This window comes from Tenrec ecaudatus, chromosome 9 (assembly GCF_050624435.1).
Source record: "Tenrec ecaudatus isolate mTenEca1 chromosome 9, mTenEca1.hap1, whole genome shotgun sequence".
NCBI lineage: Eukaryota > Metazoa > Chordata > Mammalia > Afrosoricida > Tenrecidae > Tenrec > Tenrec ecaudatus.
The window spans coordinates 79417029-79439776 of NC_134538.1; the positions used below are offsets into that span (position 1 = coordinate 79417029).

At 44.8% G+C, this 22748-nt stretch overlaps 1 protein-coding gene across 2 annotated transcripts in view; it reads right to left on the minus strand.

The window, feature by feature from the left end:
- The window catches only part of CREB5 (cAMP responsive element binding protein 5), a 491776-nt gene that overhangs the window by 377183 nt on the left and 91845 nt on the right, over positions 1 to 22748 (minus strand). For both annotated transcript variants that reach the window (XM_075558234.1, XM_075558233.1), the window contains exons 2-3: positions 16661 to 16732; positions 9371 to 9464 (exon numbers count right to left, since the gene is read on the minus strand). In XM_075558234.1, the coding sequence (XP_075414349.1) occupies positions 9371 to 9464; positions 16661 to 16714 (148 nt within the window). In that variant the 5' untranslated portion in view covers positions 16715 to 16732. The remainder of the gene's footprint in view (positions 1 to 9370; positions 9465 to 16660; positions 16733 to 22748) is intronic.

Genomic DNA, 22748 nt, shown 5'->3' on the forward strand with positions numbered 1-22748 from the left:
TAAGATGCATTTGAATTATGGTGCCGGCAAAGAATATTGAAAATACCATGGACAGCCAGAAGAACACATCTGTCTTGACAGAAGTACAGCCAGAATGCTTCTTAGAAGCGAGGATGGTGAGACTTCATCTCTCATATTTCTGATATGCTATTAGGAGAAACCAGTCCTGGAAAAGGACACCATGCTTGGCAAAGTGGAGGGGCAGTGAAAAAAAGAGCCAGACCCTCGACAGGATGTATTGCCACAGCGGCTGCAACCGTGGGTTCAAACACAAGAACAATCGATCATGGGATGTCGCAGGACTGGGGGTGGTTGCTGTGAATTGGAACCAACTCAATGGGCACCTAAATACAACAACAATTACTATTATTATTATCAGTCTGCTCTGTAATAGAAGCTGTCTCTATTGTCCTCTGTTAAATAAAGACTCAATTAATTTTCATGGTCACAAGAGGACCTTCACCATCAATGGATTTAACAAGCAAACTAAGTAGAATAGGCTATGTATGTGTTGTTGTTGTTCTGTTTATTGAATCAATCAGAAAACTAGTAAAATCAGTTGTTACCAAGTCAATTCAGACTCATGGCAATGCTGGGTACTTCAGAATAGAACTGGCTTCCGCAGGGTCTGCTTGGATGACAGACACAGTGATATCACATATTACAGGGTAGACGTGATCCATCCTCAGGACTCTCTTGCAATGTGTGAGTGAATGAGTGAGTGAGTGAGTGAGTGAGTGAGTGAGTGAGTGAGTAAGTGAGTGGGTGAGTGAGTGAGTTCAAGCCCATGGGTGAGTTTGAACCACCAAGTTTGAGATTAATAACCCAATGCTGAATTGTTTACTCTATCCAGGAACTCCATCATTGAAGTTCATTGTCTAAAAGAATTTGAAGTGGATGTACTCAATCTCTCTATAGCTTTTCTCTAGAAATAGCCACAGTTATTGAATAGGCGTTGTAGCCAAGAACCATGAGCAATGGAATTAGGCTTGACCCTGATGTTTCGACTCTTTGAAATCAATGTTCCACTTCATTGGAGAGCATACTTATTTACACCGTGGTGGTAGTCGGGGTTAGAGTCTGGAACTAGAAATAAACTCTGATTCCAGATTCAAAGCTGGCGCACAGTTGGATTCTGAAGGATTGTATTGCCGTTTGTAGTGGATGTCCAGGGTCAGGTGGGAGGGAGATGAGAATCCAGTCAGGAAATTGGAAAGAGGGAGGTAGGCTCTCTTGACTGTCCTTCCAAGTGGTGGCCCCCGATATAGTCGGCTGCATTCAACCCGGTCTTTCCCTGTGATCTTACTAGTCCCAGTCCCACCATGTTCAGAAGTCGGGAGAGAGGAGCCCGCAGAGGACAGTGCTGACCATCACGTCTAGGCTCCCACAGAGAGGCTTGCCCGTACCACACACCTTTAGGCAGGCTTCCACCACTTACTGGTATATGATCATGCTTTATCATCACCTAGCACTCGTCACTACAGAGCATTTCATGTTTATTTCTCTTTCTTTTCATTGATGTTTATTGTCTACCTCCCTCCCTACCAGCTCTTTGCCTTGAGGGTAAAGAACTCCGCAAGGAAAGAAACGTCATCTGTTAGAGAAATATTTGGCAGCATCTCCAGCACCTTGCACAGCATGATACTTATGGAAAGTCAATCTTTTAAAAATTTTAAGTTATATTGATATAGAATTCACATATCATATAATTCAATGGTTTAAAAGGAAATAGATGAAAGAACTAGGAGGCAATGGGCATTTCTAGAGATCTAAATAAAGGCATGTGCATATGTAAATATATTTGTATATGATGATGGAGAAATAGATCTATGTGCATATATTTATAGGTTTAGTATTAAGGTAGCAGATGGACATTGGCCTTCACTTAAATACTCCCTCAATGCACGAACACTTTGTTCTATTAAACTGGCATTCCATGACACTCACCTTCCCAACACAATCGCTGAAGACAAGTGGGTATATAAGCAAATGTGGTGAAGAAAACTGATGGTGCCCGGCTAACAAAAGATAGAGCGCCTGGGGTCTTAAAGTCTTGAAGGTAAACAAGCAGCCATCTAGCTCAGAAGCAACAAAGCCCACATGGAGGAAGCCTGTGTGATCATGAGGTGTTGAAGGGATCAGTTATCAGTCATCAAAGAACAAAAAATCTAATCATTGTTAATGAGGGGGAGTGCAGATTGGGGGACCCAAGACCCATCTGTAGGCAACTAGACATCCCCTTATAGAAGGGTCTCAGGGAGGAGACGAGCCAGTCAGGGTGCAGGGTAGCAACGATGAAACATATAACTTTCCTCTAGTTCCGAAATGCTTCCTCCCCTGCCACCACCACTATCATGATCCCAGTTCTATCTTACAAATCTGGATAGACCAGAGGATGTACACTGGTACAGATAGGAAGTGGAAACACAGGGAATCCAAGACAGATGATCCCTTCACGACCAGTGCTGAGAATGGTGATACTAGGAGGGTAGAAAGAGGGTGGGGTAGATAGGGGGAACCAATTACAAGGATCTACATATAACCTCCTCCCTGGGGAATGGACAACAGAAAAGTGGGTTAAAGGAGATGTCAGACAGTGTAAAATATGACAAAATAATAATAATTTATAAATTATCAAGGGTTCATGAGGGAGGGAGAGGGGGGATAGAGGGGGGTAAACTAGGAGCTGACACCAAGGGCTCAAGTAGTAAGCAAATGTTTTGAGAATGATGATGGCAACAAATGTACAAATGTGTTTGACACAGTGGATGCATGCATGGATTGTGATAAGAGTTGTGCGAGCCTCAATCAAATGATTTTTTTAAAGTCATGTCACCATCACCACAGTGCATTTTGGAATGTTTGCTTCTCGCTTGTACTCACTGTTATTAGCTCCCCTGCCACAACCCTAAGAAACAACTAATCTAGTTGCTGTGGCTATCGCTGTATCTATCCTGGATTTCATCTAAAGAAAACATCACACAAAATAATAAAATAAAACAGAAAACTTTTTTCCCATTGAAAAGAAAACAGAAAATGACAAAAACCAGAACGAATTTAAAATGGGTTGAAAGGGAGAAAAAATGATAAGCTGTCAAATTTTTACCTAGCTACATCTGCATTCATCTACTTTCCAATGCTCTCTCTCTGTTCCCATCCCTGCTCTCTGGTCAGAGGGGATTCCCAGAGGCTGAATCCATTTGGGAACATAAATAAAATGGACCAGGTAGAGTTTATTATTTTATAGGAAACAATCAAATTATTACAACCTTTTCAGATTCCGTGGCTACAACAAAGGGCTCGTATGTAACAACATCGTGAGGACAGCACCAGCCCAGGGAGCGTCTCACTCTGCTGTACACTAAGGTGCTGTGAAGTGGAGCTGGCTCAGGGCACCCAAACAGCAGCGTGGCATCTTAGCCCTTTCCTAACTCTAACACTTCCGAGGGCTGAAGAATGTAGCGATTTTCAAAAAATGCAGGCTAAGCAAGCAGCTACCCTGTTGCTAGTCTTTCCATGTTCACCACACTCTATCTTCTAATAAATGCCCAATCCCATGGTGTTCAAAAGGAAATGTCGTGCAATTAAGTATTTTTTTGGGGGGAGGGCCTAAAAGGGGCATGAGGATCTTTGTCCTGCAGATGTTTATTGATATAATATTTAATGTAGACATTTGATTCTTTTTGTTACTCTGGCTCCGTGCAGGGAACCATTCCTCTCGACTCTGAACCACAAACTAGGCTTAAGGCGACATTAAGAAATCATTTCAATGAACATATTTTTTAATAAAAACGGATCCTGAAGTTTTCAATAAACTGAAGTTTAGACAAGCAGAATTTTTAACCCCACCTGCAGTCACAATTTAACAGGCTACAACGAAGATGAAATTTGACATGAATAAACTTCCAAGTGTTTTCATGGGGAAAATAGCAAAGCAAAATACCCCAACAGATACTCATATGCCACTGAGTAGATTCTGACTCGTGGTGACCCTGTAAGACAGGATAGAACTGGCCCTGCGTGTTTCTGAGACTGCAACTCTAAGAGAGTAGAAAGCCTTGTCTTTTTTCCTTGTCGTGGCTGATAGTTTCAGGCTGGCCTATTATAATTCCATCAGGATCATATTATTGTATCACACACAACAAATTCATCTCCCTGCAAGCAGAGTAACATAGCTGGGCTGTATTCTTTTCCAGCAAGATAATGTCATGAGACTATGAACACACAAAGTGGGTAAAAGTTTTAAATTTTAGGACTTAATTTCACTGGGAGTATTAAATGGACTTCAACCGACTTCACAATAAAACATGAGCGAGAAAAAGGAAATATGAAAATTCATGCAGTTTGCCTTCACATTTCTGCCATTTTCTCACCCCAAGATTAATGATAAAAATCAGATTAGCTTTCTGTAATTTTCCACCTGGTGCTGCATTTATTCCCAGCAACAGCCTCCGTCTAGTAAGGGCCTGGGATGCACAACTACGAAGCTGCAAGAACTTAATCAAGAACGAGTTTGCAGGTAATGCTCTCATCTACATCAATGTTTCATCCCAGCGTTTGTACATCTGCTGCTGCTTTTTCTGAGCCCCACAGCCAGGACTCCTTGTAGGGCCATGGCAGCAGCTGGTACTAACTGGAGAGTAGTAATGGCTTCACATCTCTAATACTTACCACCACCCCTCACCCCCTGCCAACCACACAACACACACACACACACACACACACACACACACACACCACACTACCAGGGAGCGCTGGTAACACAGTGGTCTACACATCGGGCTCTAACTGCTAGGTCTACAGTTTGAAACTACCAACCACTCCACAGGAGAAACATGAGGCTTTCTACTCCCCTAAAGAATTAGTCTCAGAAACCCATAAGGTTTCTGAGTTCTATTCTGCCTATAGGGTCACTATGAGTTAGAATCCACTCCATGGTATGAATTTGTTTTGTTTTGTTTTTGCTACTCCCTTCCCACTACAAAGAACCCTTGTAACAGGTGTAGTGTGTTACACATTGGTTTGGGAACCTCAAGGTCAGCAGTTCGAAACCACCAACCATTCCCTTGGGAGAAAGATGAGGCTTTCTACTCCCATAAAGAGTTACAGCTTCAGGATCCCCAAAGGGCAGTTCTATCTGTCTACTAAGGTTGCTATAAGTTGGAATCCATTTGATATCTGTGAGTTTGACTTCCTAACACTACAAAATGTGGTTTTGAAGGGGAAAAAAGGATAACATACATTTAAGTATTGGGGATTTTAAAGTGTATAGCCTTGGCACTTACGTATTCATGTTCACTGTTGAAAGATACAATTACAGTATGTACGGCCGTGTGAGACCAAAACCCAGCCTATGGCCGTGGAGTAGATTTCGACGTACAGTGTTGCCATATAAGGTTCCAAGACTGCAAATCTGTGGGAACAGGTAGACTCATTCTAGCTGGTGGGGTTTTGAACCGCCAACCTTGTGGTTACTAGTCCAATGCCTAATACACTTCACCTAGTCCTATAAACTCACTGGCTTTCTGAGAGGAGAACTCTTTCCAGGAGTAGAAAGCCTCATCTTTCTCCCACAGAGAAGCTGATGGTTTCAAGCTGCGACTGTGGCCAGCAGCTTAATGAATAACCACTACGCCCTAGGGATACGACATCACCCAATAGAAAACGCACCCAACACACTACCATTGGCTTGATGCTGACTCATGGCAACCCTACACGACAAGTTAGACCTGCCCCCTGTGGGGTCGGAGACCATACCTCTTTACCAGAGTAGAAAGCCCCATGGTTCTCCCATGAGGCACCTGGTGGTTACAGCTGCTGACCTATGATTAGCAGCCCCGCTGATGAACCACCACACCAGCAGGCCTCCTTGCATCACCCTATAGAGCAAACCAAAGAAGAAAAGGACAGGCTATACTTGCTAATCTGCCTCCTAGTGTTGCTATTGTTAGTTGTCATGGCATCAGCTCCTACTCATAGCAACCTTGTCTATAACCAAGCAAAGCGCTGCCCAGGCCTGTGCCATTGTCTCCGCCATAGCTATGCTTGCTCATCTCCCAGCACCGCAGGGAACACTGTTCTACTATGACCCAGAAGGTTTCCATTGACTCATGTACCAAAGCAGATTGCCAGTCCTTTCTTCCTCGTCTGTCTTCCCTAGACAGTGCTGAAACCTGGAACTGCTGATATTCTTGGAAATCCCCATGTTATAGCTTCCAGCAGCATAGTGGCCCTCTCATTATCACAGCACAACAGACTGAAAAATGGGCGGTGGCTAACTCGGGGGACTTTTGTAGTTCTGGACAAAGCTGCATTTCTAGATCTCTGATTGTAGGCTTAAGGCAAGACAACACTACTTCTGAAGAGCCAGCTAGTTCAATAAAAACAAACAGAGTCTGAGGGTGTGTGGTGGGGGTGAGCGGGGACAGTGGAGACAGACGGGAAGAGGTGGCCTTTGAGACTCCTCTAGACCACAGTACATCCGCCCTATTAACCAGCCATGGGTGGACTGTGAAGATGGGTGGATGGTCTGTCACCCGGAGCATGTGACTGTGTACATCAGCTGGCAGAGCCTGACGGTCCAGAAGCCGAGTGCAAGTCAGAGGGTTACGATCACACGATCCAGGGCCCTAATCTTTGCCCTGCTCCGTGACCCTGAAAAGCCAACTCATCTCTTGGTAGCCCTCCTCCTTTCTCAGTAAAATAGGGGCTGTCAGACAAAACTCTCAGAGCGCTTACTACTAATTATGATCATAAGATACCTGTAAAATTCAACTGCTATGGAAACATGAAATTATGTCTGGGACCTGCCAGCACAATCTGTTTCTCTTCTGTTACCAGAGGGGCTTAGATACAATCTTCCTAGCCTAAGAAGGCTCCAGGGAGGTGCTATGGCTTCCCCTGCTTTGGTCTTTGAAGTATTTCATGCATCCTCTCATTAGAGACAGGCTGGACAGAGTGCACTGTACCCATTTGGTGGGTGAAGGAACTGAGGCCCAGAAAGATGGCTTGTCCATGACTGCATAGCTGGTGGAAACAGAAGCCCAGCAGGAGGTCAGGCTTCATCATCCAGTGCACCCCCCCACACACACACACATTCTCATGTGCTGCCTCTCAAATTGGGAAGGGAGGGTCCTAAGACATGGATGAATTTGTTACTGTTGTCTCAGCTCACATTCGCTGAGAACTCTCTCCATTCCCATCTATTAGCTCATTTCGTCTTCCACTTGTGATCACCACTTCAGCCCACAATGAGGGCGCCTTCTTCAAAAGCCTTGTAGCAGGTCTGCTAGCAATACCTGTTTTCTCTAGATGAGGGATGAGCCTGTGCTTTAGTTCAGCGCTCACACACACTGCACTGTGAGCGTGCCAGAGAAGAGCGTCACGGAATGCCTCTTCTCAAGGAATACTGGTTGATTGCGTGGCCACAGGTAGGTGATTTTATATATATATATATTTTATATATATATATATATATTATATATATATATTATATATATATTTATATATATATATTTATATATATATATAAATCTTGGCTTTGCGTGGATATATATATATATATCCACGCAAAGCCAAGATTTATGATGAATAAATGTGCAAGAAAATGACAAGTCACAGCTCTTCAAATATTTCAGTGAACTTGCATGAGCTGATGATATTTCTGAGCCTCGCTCTTTTACCTCTGCTCTGCTTTTCAAAGGCATTAGGTATTTCTTTGATTTTATTGGGGGCTCATACAACTCTTATCATAATCCATAATACATCTATTGTGTCAAGCACACTTGTACATTTGTTGCCATCATTCTCAAAACCTTTGCTTTCTACTTGAGCCCTTGGTATCAGCTCCTCATTTTTCCCATCCCTCCCCGCTCCCTCCTCCCTCATGAACCCTTGATAACTTATAAATTATTATTATATTGTCATGTCTTACTCTGTCCGATGTCTCCCTTTACACACTTTTATGTTGTGTGTCCCTCAGTGAGGGGGTTATATGTAGATCCTTGTATAGATCCTTGTAATCAGTTCGCCCTTTCTCCCCCACCCTCCCTGTATCCCCACTCTCACCACTGGTCCTGGAGGGATCATACGCCCTGGATTCCCTGTGTTTCCAGTTCCTATCTGAACCAGTGCACATCCTCTGGTCCAGCCAGATTTGTAAGGTAGAACTGAGATCATGCTAGTGGGGGAGGGGGGAGGATTTAAGAATTCTGTATTTTTTAAACATTGTATTGTGATGTAGGAGTCCAGAGCGGACTGCGAGTTTTGCACATAGCAGTTCCTGCAAGTTTGGTTGCAACTCATTGACTGCAGTCCCATCACCCCGCCTTGTTCCCAGCATTCCCTGCTTCCACTCCTACTTTCCTAACCCTCGGTCCTGAGCCAAATGCTGCCCTGTTGATCTTAAGTGGTTGATTAGCCCAACCCGAGGGTAACTGGATGGGAGTGGGTTCATGCCCAGATCTGAAGGGTGACTAAGGGCCAGATGCTTGGGGGTCCCTCCAGTCTCTCAATCCAACCAATAAGCCTCGTCTGTTCTATGGTTTTGTGTTCTGTTCCACATTTTTTCTTCCATTCTTTCCAGGAGCTTCTAATAAGATTCTTTTCAGTGTAGTTGGAAGTGGTAGTGGGCACCATCCAGTTCTTCTGGTTTCATGGGGCGTTTGTGTCGTCCATTAGTCCACTGGACGAATTGTGTCCATGTGTACTTCAGTTTTCATTACTCTTCTTTCCTCCGAAAAGCGAAGAGACCAATAATACTTGGACCTTAGTTGGCTGCTCACGAGCAATTAAGACCCAGTCAGGACTCACCAAGGTAGGATGCAGAACATTGTCTTTGTGAACTGTGTCATGCCAATTGACTTTGGTGCCCCAAGACCTAGGGTCATGTCCTTCAAGCCCATCAAGTCATTCCTTCAAGGTGTTTGGTTCTAAGACATTTTCATAAATTTTCTCCCTGGATAGACCACCATATTCAGCAAAGATAAATACACATATACAAATATCCTCTGTCACAGCCCTATGTACATCTAGTATATAACATGTATAATGTATACTGAGTATAGTATGTATATACATACATATAAGTGCATGGGTATATATCCACTCTCCTTCCCACGCCTGTTCAGCCTGCATGTCTTTCCCAGTGTGTACTTGTAATTCACCGCTATTACGGGACTTTGTGAATAACAGCATTTGTGTCAGGTGCCTATAACTCTTGGAAACCTCCCACTGTCTTCCCCTGCATCCATCATTTTGGCCCCTAAGAGCTCTCTTATTATATATTGCCTTTCCCTTCACTCAAATTAGCTCTTGATTTTTGAACTGCCGATGGATTCCCCCAAACTCGTTTTGCCTTGTGGCTCCTTACCCGCCAGCATACTGTCTGTCTTTATTGCGGGAAACTTCAGAGTCATTTCGTGCTTGTGCCTGTGAATCATCAGATGGTCCTCTGTGGGGAAGCGCTGTTGACAACGAGGGGAGGAAGGAAGAGGGGAGAAGAGAAGAACCATTCAGTTTGGTAATACATCTGACATCATAGGAATCGATATACATTCAGGATTGAAATCCTAATATTAAAAAAAAGTTCATAAAAGTGTGAAAGCATACCTAAGTTATGTTATTTTATTTTATGTAAAAGCAAAACATGCTGTGATGCTCCTGTGAATTGTACCCAAATACATGCAAACTTATTTACATTCTAATTTACCAAAGGGCTGAGCTGCATGGCAGGAAAAACTGGCTGAATGATATCAAGCAATTGGAGATCAGCTCTTGACTCTCTGATTCCTCACACACCTTCTCTGGGAACTGTTAACTTTATTGGTTTTCTGTTTTAAAAATAATTACAATAATTACAATCCAGGGGAAGGTGGGGTGGGTGTAGGGCTTGGCCTGGTTTCATTTCATTTCTTTTCTTTCCTTTCCTTTCCTCTCAAACTCTTCATTTCTTGAGTGAAGGTTTACAGGGCAGATTAGTCGTCCATTGAACAATTCATGCGTGTGTTGCTTCATGTCACTGATTGCAACCGTTACAATCTAGCATTTTCTATAAAACCAACCAACAAGCAAAACCAGTTGCCAGTGACTCCCAACTCATGGTGATGTCCTATTGATCAGACTAGAACTCCATCCCACTGGGTTTTCAATGGTTGCAACCTTATAGAATGAGACAGCCAAGCCTGTCTGCCCTGACACCACCAGTGGATTCAAAGCACCGAACTCTCAGTCAGGAGCCAAGCACAAACAGTTGGTGCCACACCAAAACCTTACTGCTTACGAGCATCTGAATATGACCAATGGTAATGCCTAGTCATTAAACTACTAAGATAGCATATATACTAAGATGATATCCTTGCCTAACACCTACGTTTGCCAGCTTCTACAAAGAATGAAAGAGGGTTTAAATTCATTTTATCCATGGCCCCAAAGAAGATTTCATAACAGTGAGGTGACAAAAGTAAAACTCTACCATGTTGATAGGAGTCAGCCCTGGTGGTGCAGTGGTTATGCACTGGGCTGTGATCTGCCTGGTGAAAGACTGGGCTTCCTACTCTCTGAAACAGTAAAGAGTCTCAGAAATGCACAGAAGGTCGGGATGAGTCAGCATTGACTCGATGGAGCAAGTTTGGGGGGTTTTCTCAAGCCATGTCCAAAGTAGGAACATGGGCCTAGCCCAGGATGGCACTAGAGTTTTGAAAAAACATTTGGAACTTCTAATAGTTTCTGTTCAACATAATCGTGTAGAATTAAGTCTAAGGCATGATAAGCATGCTAGACAAGAGCTATAGATTAATCAGAAGTGGAAGAAATGCATGAAACAGGGAAAGAATCTTGATTCCTATCAGACTTTGGGGAAGAATTACATGCCATGCTTAATTATTTGACATCTGTATCTAGAAATCTGTACCATGACATTTGTATAGTATGTTTCAGTTTACCAAGACCTTGCCCACTCATTATCTGATTTCTTGGTAATTATACCAAGATTTTTCCCCCATTAAACTATTACATTTGCTTTCTGTTTGTTTGTTAGCTTTTTATTGTGAATTGAGTGAAGTTTTACAGAGTAGATCCGTTTTCCATTCAACACTCCATACATATTTGTTTCATGCCACTAATTTCAATCCCCACTTATTCTGCTTCATCCCTGTAATAGACAGATGGTCGTGTAGCACACGAGGGATTCTTTTTAGCATCCTATACTCTCTCTGTACAATATCACAAGCCAGCACTTGATTTTGTCATTGTTAGAGAATGACATTTCGGTTGTTACAAATCCTGCTCTCACATATTGTTGGCTGCCTGGCTTCTGGTCGCATGTTTAGACTGTACTTGCTAGCCCTCATGTGTTGAAGTGGGCCACATGACTAATGGTTCCCATTGGGTCATGAGGAAATGGACACATCACCCAGAGAAGAACATTCAGTTCCTGATCCAAGGCGCTCTAGTTCTCCCCATCTTTCCATTAGCAGGGTGACTTTCAGTCATGACAACGGGGGCCCTTCCATTAGCCTAACTCTCTGAAAGATTATCAAGGGCACCCTTCTCTTGCCAAACTACCTTGAACTATAGAAATAAAGCTCTATTATTTAAAGCCATTGAAATTTGGGTGTAATTTATTATTGCAGCAGATCCTTGCCTATTCTGATTCAATGTAGCATGTTTTTAATAACTGAACTGATCGGAGTATCCCTCTCATCAAAGTCAGATGCAAAGACAATGACAGACAATAGACTCTACTGAATATTTCTCAATCTTTCTTGGACAAATTAGAAGCTCATTTGGAGCTGCCTACTTTCTTGTTCCAAAGCCATCATATAATGTGGTAGAAATCGTTTCTGAAAATAGTATCATTTTGTGTTCAAGAGAATGAGGAAATTTACGGGCTTGAATCTATGGGCTAGGCTACAGGTCGCTTTCCCATACATATCACACGTTTATGAGTCATTTATATTAGATAACTTGAAGAGCATAGAATTTGAAGAACAGGGAAGGTGGGCCATTGAACCAGATTTCTGAATACATCCAAGTTTACAAGAATATTTGGCCTGCTGCTGCTGCATCACTTGTCTTCTCGACACGCTCTAACACTACACAGGGACTGCATCAAACAGATATGACAACCGCTACCGATGATCGAGAGACACCGAGTAAATTTCCCAGTCATTTTGTCAAAAGTTACATTTGATTGTTTTTTTCTATCACATACATAACAACAAACAATGCAGCCACATCCTTTGGTTCATCTCTGCAAACCACATTGGCCTGTACGGAAAGAGAGCTTAAAATAGACTAGTGACCAGGATATTTGTGAAATAATAATGTTGGGAATTAATTCTAGTTCATTAACTTCCCCAAAAAGGCAATGTGGTTTGTAAAATTAACCGCAAATTATAAATGAACAAAATAAACAATAAATATAGAGCTGAGAGAGGCAGGCCACTGAGGGTGAGGAGGCAGCTATGGAGTGGGAAAAGAAGCAATAGAATTAGCTCTGACTCTGTGAGATTAGAAAGAGCGAGAGAAGGTTCTCGTTACTTTGGGGACAACGGCTGCCAAGAAGCTGTAGCACTGAACTCTCCCAGGTTTATAGTTGATTCTGATTATGCTCCTGTTTCTTTCCAATGAGAGAAAGGCAGGGGGATCCTTTCCAAAACCCCAACTCGATGCAAGCATGGGCACCCCTAACAGGGACTCCCTCTTCTGTTCTCAGTCCTTTTCCTCTTTTTGCCTATTGCCAGGCTGTGGAACGTTGCTAAAGTCAGTGTCGGGATCATGCTGGCTGGCTCCTCCGTGAGGTCCTGGTACCCCACCAGGAAACCCTGGGTCCCACTGGGCAGCGGCCAGAATTCCTTGGTGCTTAGACATGATCACTTGAAAGGCAGACACAGCGAGTCAAGAAAAAAGACACGCTTCACAGGAAACAGGGATGGTGTATTTTAGAGTGTCCTTCAACCTAAAGGTGTGTGGAGGTGGCTTGAAATGGTGCTTTACAATCAAGATGCAATACCATCTGCTTGTGCCAGCTTTCCTGTCTTCCACCCTCCTTCTCAAGAAAATGACCTGCTCCTTCACTGAGAGGGGCAAAGTCGCTCAAAGCAGACTCCTTCTCTCCCTTTTCCCCTGCGTCTCAGGGGGACTAAGTACTCTCTCTTTTCCACCACCTCCCCTGTCTCCTGGGATTGGCTCCCTGGCCGTGGTCCTTCATGCGAGCAGTCTCTCTCTCTCTTCCTCTCCTGGGTTTCTTAACTCTTGAGTAAACCCAGCCCACCCAGCCCTTCATTTAAAAAGAATCTTTCCCAACTGCTTCCTTCTCAGGCTACCATTAGATCACCCTTCTCCCTTCCCAGCCGACCTGTCTTGAAAGAGCCCTCTATACTTTCCCCCTCCACTTTCCTCCCACCCACTCTCGCATTAATCCCTGGCAATCTGGCCTCCACCCCTGCTCCTCTCTCATAGGGTGCCAGTGAGTGCCCAACGGCCAAACCCAACAGTCAGCTCAGGCCTCACACTGCCCCCGCTCTGCTGCGCCGGACACCAGTGACCACACCTTGGCGGCGGCATTAATTTAATTATACCTTCTGGATTCCCAAAAGAAGCTAAGACAGTTTGTAGCAATTTGTAAAATTGAGGTGGACAGCATCAGTTAGGGGTTGGTGACCCTGCAGAGGGAAGGAACCCAGAAAGAAGAAAGGCAGAAGTTACAATACAAACCGGAGCACGGTGGCTCTCTCAAATGGGGGAGGCTTTGCCACCCAGTGTACATTTGGCAATGTCTGGAGAGAATTTAGGGTGTCACAGTTGGGTGCTTCTGAATATCCCACCATGCACCAGACACCTCTCTCACACACGAGAAAGAATTGTGTGACCTATCCCCAAAGGTCAATCGTGCCAAGACCTGGGGATCTCTGGCATCCAGCCCAATCATCTGCTCACAGCTCTCGTCCCTCCTGGCTTATTTGAATATTAGACACGGGTAAAAATCTCTTCCTGAAAGTAGTCTTCTCTCCTCTCAGTCATCACCCCGACATGGGGGGCACCCGAACTCAACCTGGACTCTAAAGGATCCCATGCTCTCAAATATGCCCCCCTGAGAATCGTCTCCCATCGCCCAACCTCCAAGTAAAATAAACCCTCTTTTGGATGTCCTAAGGGAAATAAATAGCAGTGGTTAGGACCCAGGAGCTGCTGCTCATAAGAAAGATGAGAAGAGCCGCTACTGTAAAGATAGGAACCTAGAAACCCTGATAGGACAGCTCGACTCGGTCCTATAGGGTCCCCATGAGTCCCTATAGGATCAGTGGCCATGAGTTTGGTTTTATTGTGTTGCTTTATGATGCTATTCCAAGGTGGCCTGTGCTCTTCATTCACAGAATATTCTCACCAACTAATCAACTGATTAATGAATCCCGTGGCTACATGTTTGCTGTGTAGAACGGACACTCCGTGAGGACAGAGGTGTTCGGTCTTGTCTGCTATCCCCGACCCGCCCCCCCCTACACACACACACACACAGTGCCTGGAGCAGGGCAAATTAAAAAAGGAAACACATTGCGTGACTTGACTGAGTATAATTTAATTTTCCCAGAGCCAAGCAAAACACATTGCTCAAAATATTTGATCCCTGGGGGGTTGCGTACTTCTCGTTGAAGAAACTAGGTACAGATCTGCTTTCTCCTCTGGTTGGGTAAGTTTTGTTTTGTTTTGTAACATTCACAATGGTTTATCCCTGGCAGTGCAAGATTTTCCCAAGTTACTTGTCAACCCATCTGTGTTTTCCTAGTGGTTGCTATTTCAAAGTGAGCTCCCAAACCAATTTGGAATACCTCTGCTTGCAGCTAAATTGTATCTGCTGCTTTTCTTCTTTGGAAGGTAGAAATTAACGTCATACGAAAACTCCTGTTGAGCCTGCCGGGACCTAAGCAAAGAACCCTGGCTGCTCCAGCAGTGGCTGATGGCGTCGCCTTCCCGGCTAGTGCTTCCCTCCTGGAGCCTTCCACCAACGCCGGGGAGACATAGGAAACAACCAGGCTTCTCCAAGGGTGTGACCTCGTCAGCCTTCCTGGACATTGTTCCAAGATGTCCTGCCAGCCCCATCACATAAACACTCGGAAGAGTGAGACGTGACTCCTTTGGAAACTCCTGAGCAATTCAGAAGGCACCCTGGTAGCCTGCTGAGTTACTCGTTGGGCCGCTAACGGATAGGTCAACAGTTGAATCCCACTATCCCCTTTGCAGAGAAAATTGAGGTTATTTCCCCCCCCGACCCGCCCCCTGGCTCACCCGTCCATTTTCACAGCTTCAGGAAACCTAGGGAGCCTTCTCCTCTGTCTACAGGGTCATTGTGAGGCGGAATCAAAGGGATGGGAGCAGGTCTTTTGGAAACATGCCTGTGCTCTGAGGTCTAAGCTGGAGTGAAGATCTTGACCTGGGAGTGGCCACATGGGGTCACTGGCCTCAATTTTTCAATGACTGGAAGGTGGGGAGAAGAGTCTGAAGTGGGTGGGCCACATAGCCACTCTACTATCCGATTCTTCAGATAAAAGTAGAACTTTGATTCTAGATGAGAGATAGTTGCAATATACATATATATGTACATATACATATATATTAAGAGCTCGGTTCTTATTTAGTAGCAACAACAATAATACATGAAGTGAGCACTCGCTGTGAGCAAGCCCCATACACAACACTATCTGCGCACGACCTCATCTGATACTCACAAAAATGTCACTTGATGAGCACCACGCATTGGGTCCACTTGCCCTTTTAAAGTTCAGACAAATGGGGAAAGTGTGGGTTGTGGAGAAGAGCACTGAGGGGGTAGTGGTTACATGTTGGGCTGCTAACTGCTAGGTCAGCAGTTCAAAACCACCCAGTCGCTCTGAGGGAAACGATGAGGCTTTCAGTGCCCATAAAGAGTTGAAAACCTGTCCTATCAGGTTGCTATGGGTCAGCACCGACGAGATGGCAGTGAGTTTGGTTTGGGGTTGGATAGGTAGTGGAACATGTATGTCACTGCTGTTAGCTGACGTGGAGTAGGGCGGAGATTCATGGAAACCCATACACAAGGGGATTGGACCTTTGTGATCCCGCAGGGTTTTCATGGACTGATTTTCTGGAACTAATCACCAGGCCTTTCTTTTTAGCTCATCTTAGTCTGGAAGCTCACTGCAATATGTTCAACATCATAGCACAGCGGTCACTGTGCAAGAGCTCCAGGAATGGAATCAGTGTCTTCCCCTGGAAGGTGAGAACCCACCCTGGGACCAACAGCTAAGTCAGGGGCTAGGAGGCCGACAAGGCTCAAAGGTGAAAACCAGGCAGAACAAACCGAAACCATCTATGCCAGTAAAAGACTTCACCAACAAGTCAAAGGCCCCCGCACGATCACCAGGAAAGCAGCGGCTGCCTTCGTGGACCTTTCTGAAACAGCAGTCCTGCACAGCTGCTGGCAGGATCAGGCTGGGTTATTTCCAGGAGGAAGTGATGGGTGGAGACAACTGGGGCAAAAGTGGCTGGCACTCTTCAAAAAGGGAAATCACCATGGTGATGAGGGGGGTAGGATTCTGAAGATGGTGGGGAAGAAGAAACCCCCACAGGACTCTGCATTGTGAAAGGGGAGGTTCTCCAGCAAAGCCATGACGCTCACACTCACCTGGGAGCAGCCTGGGGCACTGCAGACAAAGGGCCTCTCCTGCTCCAAATTCATCTTGGATTCCTCATAAATCTAAAGGGCGGGGCAGGGGAGGAGGAAGGAAAACAGAAAGGCTTGAGTATCTCTGGCTTCTACCTGAGCAACACGCTGGACTGTGGCATTGGCTTGGAGGCGCTTGCCTCCCCCGCCCATCCCAACATCTAAATGTGAAAAACGCGCTGCTGTTGGGTTCATTTCAACCCAGAGTGACCCTTTTACAGCAGTGGTTCCCAACCTTCCTCATGCCGAGACCCTTTAATACAGTTCCTCAGGTTATGGTGACCTCCTCCCCCCCAACTATCAAATTATTGTCGTTGCTACTTCATCACTGTCATTTTTTTGTGCTACTTTTATGAATTGGGCAACCCTGTGAAAGAGCCGTTTGACCCCCACAGGGGTCGCGACCCACAGGTTGAGAACGTGCTTTAAAGGGTTTTTGTGGCCATACCTCTTGATCAGAGCAGACAGCCCCACCTTTCTCCTGGTGGGTTTTGAACAGCTGACCTTGCAGTTAGCAGTCCGACTGTTACCCAACAGCATCACCAAGAGGCGCAAAATAAGGAAGAGACACAGTGCCCCACCGTGCTGGTTGGTGATGCAGGACCGGTGGTGCTGTGGGTTAGGCGTTGGGCTGCTAAGCCCAAGTTCTATGGTTGAAACCCACCAGCTGCTCCCAGAGGCTGCCTGCTCCCTGTATGATTCCCAGTCTGAAACTTGGAACAGGGCCGCTCTGAGTGGGAACTGACTGGAGAGCAGGGGACTTAGGGAAGTTTACTTCAAACAGCGGGGTGGAGGAGTGAGCGTGAGTGGGAGGCCCACCCCTGATTGACATGGCAAATGTCACACCCCGGTAACATCAGTGTCACCGAGGGACACTAAAATAGTACTGGAGCCAGCTAACCAAAGGATCCTAGTGCCTCTCCCTTCCACCGCACCTCCCACCCCACCAGCTTCCCCGTCCTCAATGCCCTGGCCTCTCGGCGTTGCACAAGGCCTCAGTGAACGTCGTTTTGGCTACCTGGGAGTAAGTACAAGCAGAAAATGCAAAAGAACCGTAGCTGGGTCGTTGTGTTCATTCGTTTGTATAAACTGACTGGAAGGGACTGTTAGAATCAGCTGCTGCTCTAGATAAGTTATCTGGAATGGGGGGGGGGGTGTTGCAAGGAGCGGGGGGTGGGGTGGGGGACCCGATGATTATAGTTGGTCTTTTGCTGTGGAAAGAACTAAATCTCAAAGTGAGCACATTAGGCAAAAATTGAGTGTGGTCAAAAAATCCTTTGTAAATGCTGCCAAAAGCCGGTAACGTGTGGCAGTTACCAGTCTGTCCGGTAACAGAACAGTTTTGCCCAAGACACTAGGAGCCAGTACTGTGTATGATTTAAGTTTCACAACTGAAAGCATTTTCTAAGTCATACTTTTCACTTTGCCAAGGTAGAGAGTTGAGGTGACAGAAGCTGCCTCTGCTGCGGATATAACCCGGGCTGAACTGCTGACCTCCAACGGCGACCTTGTCGGAGGCCAGGAGACAATTGGCTTCCCTAGAACAAGCTCTGTGTAGGTGACTCTACAGGAGAATCCCCTGAAACCTGTGCCGCCGGAAGAGGGCAATCAGCATCCAGTCATGGAGTGGTGGCTATCTATCTGAAGGGAAGCTTAATTATCTTTCGACCAGAATCAATTTCTCTTCTGTACACCCCCCCCCCAATACAAATGCATTCCCCATAGGTGCTTTGGGCAAATATAGGCAGACTTCCACTTTTCTGAAACAGGAGGCGAAAAGACTGTTAAGTCCCTTAGACAGCATTGCCTCTGTTCATATTTAAATACAAAGCCTTTAATGTAAACGCTCTTACACCGCCATGATTCTATGACCACGCACGCTTCACAAACAGAAGCCCTCTTCCTTCTGGATGTAGAATGAGCCCCCACTGAGCACGAATAACTTTACAGCTCTCCTGTATCAAGAATAGGGCTTAAGCCCTGTCACTGTAGCACATTTAGAAAAAGATAGACTCTTTTTTGGCCTGAGGGAAGTAAGATGAGTTAGTTCTCATGCCTCAGTATTCACTGGCTTTTACTGTCACTTACCAAAGAGCACCGCTCTCTACCCTGTGCATACTGACAACTTAATTCTAAATTTCAAAAGAAAGGGTGACTTTAATGCTGAGAAAATGACTTTGATCCAAGAGGAAATAAACAGCACAGTAATTTAGCAATCCACTTATTAAATATGCCTTGTTTTTCTAGTAAAATTTTCCCCAGTGCCTTCCTGGAGCGTCTCTGCCTGTGTGGGCGTGATCTGAGTGACCACAGATCTTGTCATTGCTTCAGCCTGCAAGTACCTCTCCTTTACAAGAGGCTGTGGCTCTCAGTCTCCAGCTCCCTCAATCCTGCCTCCTCTGGATCGGTTAGACTCTATGAGATACCGTCAACATACAGAGCAAGGTCTGGTTGTGTTGGTGGGAAGGTGAAGGTCAGCATTGGTCAAACCTCCCTCTACTCTTCATCTTCCCTTTACAAATAAGAACTTACCACAGACCAGTCGGTCTTGGACGCCACCCCCAAGCTTCAGTTGCTAACGTGATGAAAGAAAGCCACTCTCCCTAACCAGGATTGAAACTCCGAGGCAACAGAACAAGAAAATGACACAATTATGTGTCGATAGCCTACACCTGAGAGTAGTTATTAAAAATGATAATTGGATGAATGTCCAATCTACAGGAGCAGTCGAGATCAGAAGCACTCCTGCTAAAGGTTCAAAGAGATTCATTAATGAGTGGAAGGGAACAAAAAGATTTATCAACCCCCACTTTTGCAAATTTTGAGAGAAAGTTGGTGTCTACAATCACTATATGTCTTTTAAACCTAGTCCATCAAAATGCTGAATGCCCCCATAAATGAACTACCAGGATGACAATAGGTTAGCAGATCTGCTTGATATCATTATAAGCGACCTTATCTTAATTATGGATTATGTATGCTCTTCGGGAAATAACTCAGAATTATATGATCGTTCTGGTGCCTAGGGATGGGACAAGGTTTATTGTTGCTGTTTGTAACCCTGTGCACGACAGAACGTAACACTGCCTGGCCCTGCACCATCCTCATGATTGTTCCTATGCCTGAGCCCATTGAGGCAGCCACTGAGTCCATCCATCCAGTCCAGCCCTTCCTCTTTTTCTCCACCCCTCCACTTTACCAAAATGATGTCCTGGTCTCCCTGATAATATGCAAAGTATGTGAGACAAAGTCTTGCCATCCCTGCCCCTAAGGAGCACTCTGGACCTACTTCTTCTAAGACAGCTCGGTTTTATCCTTTAAGCCGCCCATGGACCTGTTAATATTCTTCTCTGGCACAATTCAAATATATCTGTCCATTTACGCTTCTCCTTATCCAGTGTCCAACTTTCACATGCACCTGATGTGATGGAGAATACCATGGTTTAGGTCAGACATACCCTAGTCCTCAAAGAGAAATCCTTGCTCTTCGACACTCTACAGAGGGCTTGTGCAGCAGATTTACCTAATGCAATGCGCCCTTTGATCTCTTGACTGCTGGATCTAAGACAAAATCCTTGACAACTTAAACCTTTTCTCCATTGATCATGATGTTCCCTCTTGGTCCAGTTGTGAGGAGTTTGGTCTTCCTTATATTGAGTTGTGATCCATACTGAAGACTACAATCCTATTATTACTATTATTTTAATCATTTTATTAGGGGCTAATATAGCTCTTTTCACAATACAAAAATACATTGTGTTAAGCAAATTTGTACATGGGTTGCCATTATCATTTTCTTTCTACTTGAGCCCTTGGTATCAGCTCCTCACTTTTCCCCTCCCTCTTCCACCCTCCCTCCCTCATGAACCCTTGATAATTTAAAAAATTATTATTAATTTTTCACATCTTACATTGATCTATGTCTCCCTTCACCCACTTTTCTGATATCTGTCCCCCTGGGAGGGGGTTATAGGTAAATCATTGTGATCAGTTCCCCCTATCTCCCCCCACCTTCCCCTTCCCCTCCTGGTATAGCTACTCTCATTATTGGTCCTGAGGGAGTTATCTGTCCTGGATTCCCTGTGTTTCCAGCTCTTATCTGTACCAGTGTACATTCTCTGGTCTAGCCAGATTTGTAAGGTAGAATTGAGGTCATGATAGTGGGAGTGGGGGAGAGTAATAAACAAGTAGAGGAAAGTTGTATGTTTCATCGGTGATTTACTGCACCCTGACTGGCTAGTCTCTTCCTTGTGATCCTTCTATAAAGGGATGTCTAATTGTCTACAGATGGGCTTTAGGTCTCCACTGCACACTCCACCTCATTCACATTGATAATGATTCTTTGTTCTGGGTCTTTGATGCCTGATACCTGATACCAGTGACTCCTCCTGATCACACAGGCTGGTGTGCTTCTTCCATGTGGACTCTGTTGCTTCTCAGCTAGATGGCTACTTTTTGTCTCCAAACCTTTAAGACCCCAGATGCAATATATCTTTTGATAGCCGGGCACCATCAGCTTTCTCCGTGACATTTGCTTATGTACCCATTATGTCTTGAGCAATCGTGTGAGAAAGGTAAGCATCACGGAATGCCAGGTTATTAGAACCAAGTGTTCTTGTGTTGAGGGAGTACTTGAGTAGATACCCAATGTCTGTCTGCTACTTAATACTTAACATATAAGTATATGTGCATAGATCTATTTCCCTATTGTTATACATAAATATATTTTTATCTATTCATGCCTGTCTTTAGCTCTCAATAAATGTCCTTGGGAAGGCTACAATCCTTGATCTTCATCAGCAAGTGCTTCCAGTTCGCCTCACTTTCAGCGAGCCAGGTTGTGTCCTTTGCAGACCGCCTCCAATCCCGATGATGCACTCTTCTTCCTATCATCCAGCTTCTCGTCTTTGTTCGGCACTCAGATGGAACGAGTATGATGATAGCGTACAACTCTGACTCACACCTTTCCTGAGTGTAAACCATGCAGTGTTCCCTGACTCTGTTACTCAATTGCCTCTTGAGCCATGTGCAAATTCTGAGTGAGCCCAGCGAAGTGCTACAGAATCTCCATCCTTCTCAAGTTGATCCACACTATGTATAAGGTTCTCAGCGGCTTCTTCCTCCAAAGTGGGGAGCCGCGTCCTTCTCTGATCAATGTCCATTCTTAGTCTGGAAGCTCCACTGAAACCTGTTCCCTTTGGGTGACCCTGCTGGCATGTGAAATACCAGTAGCACAGTTTCCAGCATCACAGCAACACACAAGCCACCACTGTGTGACATACTGTCAGACTGGTGGTGGGGAACAAGGTGTAGCCTTATCTGTTTACTCTGGTTTATTGAGTCTTCATGATCTGGGTGTTTTATTTATGGAAACATAAATGATCTAATTTTATATCCCCTACGTTTTATCAGTAACAGAATCTATGCCTCAGAACACAGGATTTGAGAAATACAGAGACTGCCCTCAACAACTTTAGCGATCAATCATCAGTACATTATTCTTTAAGCACAAGTGAATCCATTTGTTCACTCCATAGATCCTATTCTATTGCATTCCAAAGGGGTTACATTGGCTAATTTTCTAAATATAAATCAGCCAGCCCTTCTTCTTCGACTGTCTTCATCTGCATGCTTTGTTGAAACCTGCGCACCGTGGGTGACCCTGCTGGCATTTGAAAGACTAATGGAATTGTTTCAAGCCTCACAGAGACTGGCAAGCCACCACAGTGCAATAAAACGAGGGACAGGTGACAAACCGATTTATTTGAACTATGGGGTTGCCCGATAATACTGAATGGACTTGCCCAAAGTATAAGCCACTCAACCTTAAAAGAGACACAGCTAGAATGCAGACACAAAGACGTCAAAACTTCAGGCTTGGACTTCCTTACTTTGGAAACAAAAATTCAAACTCACCACCATTGAGTAGATTCAAACTCCTCATTACACCACAGCACAGGGTAGCACTGTCCCTGTGTGTGTCCAACAGCGTGTGACTCTGTACAGCATGACCAGAGAGCTCCTTTTGAGGTAAGGGTGACAAGACTCC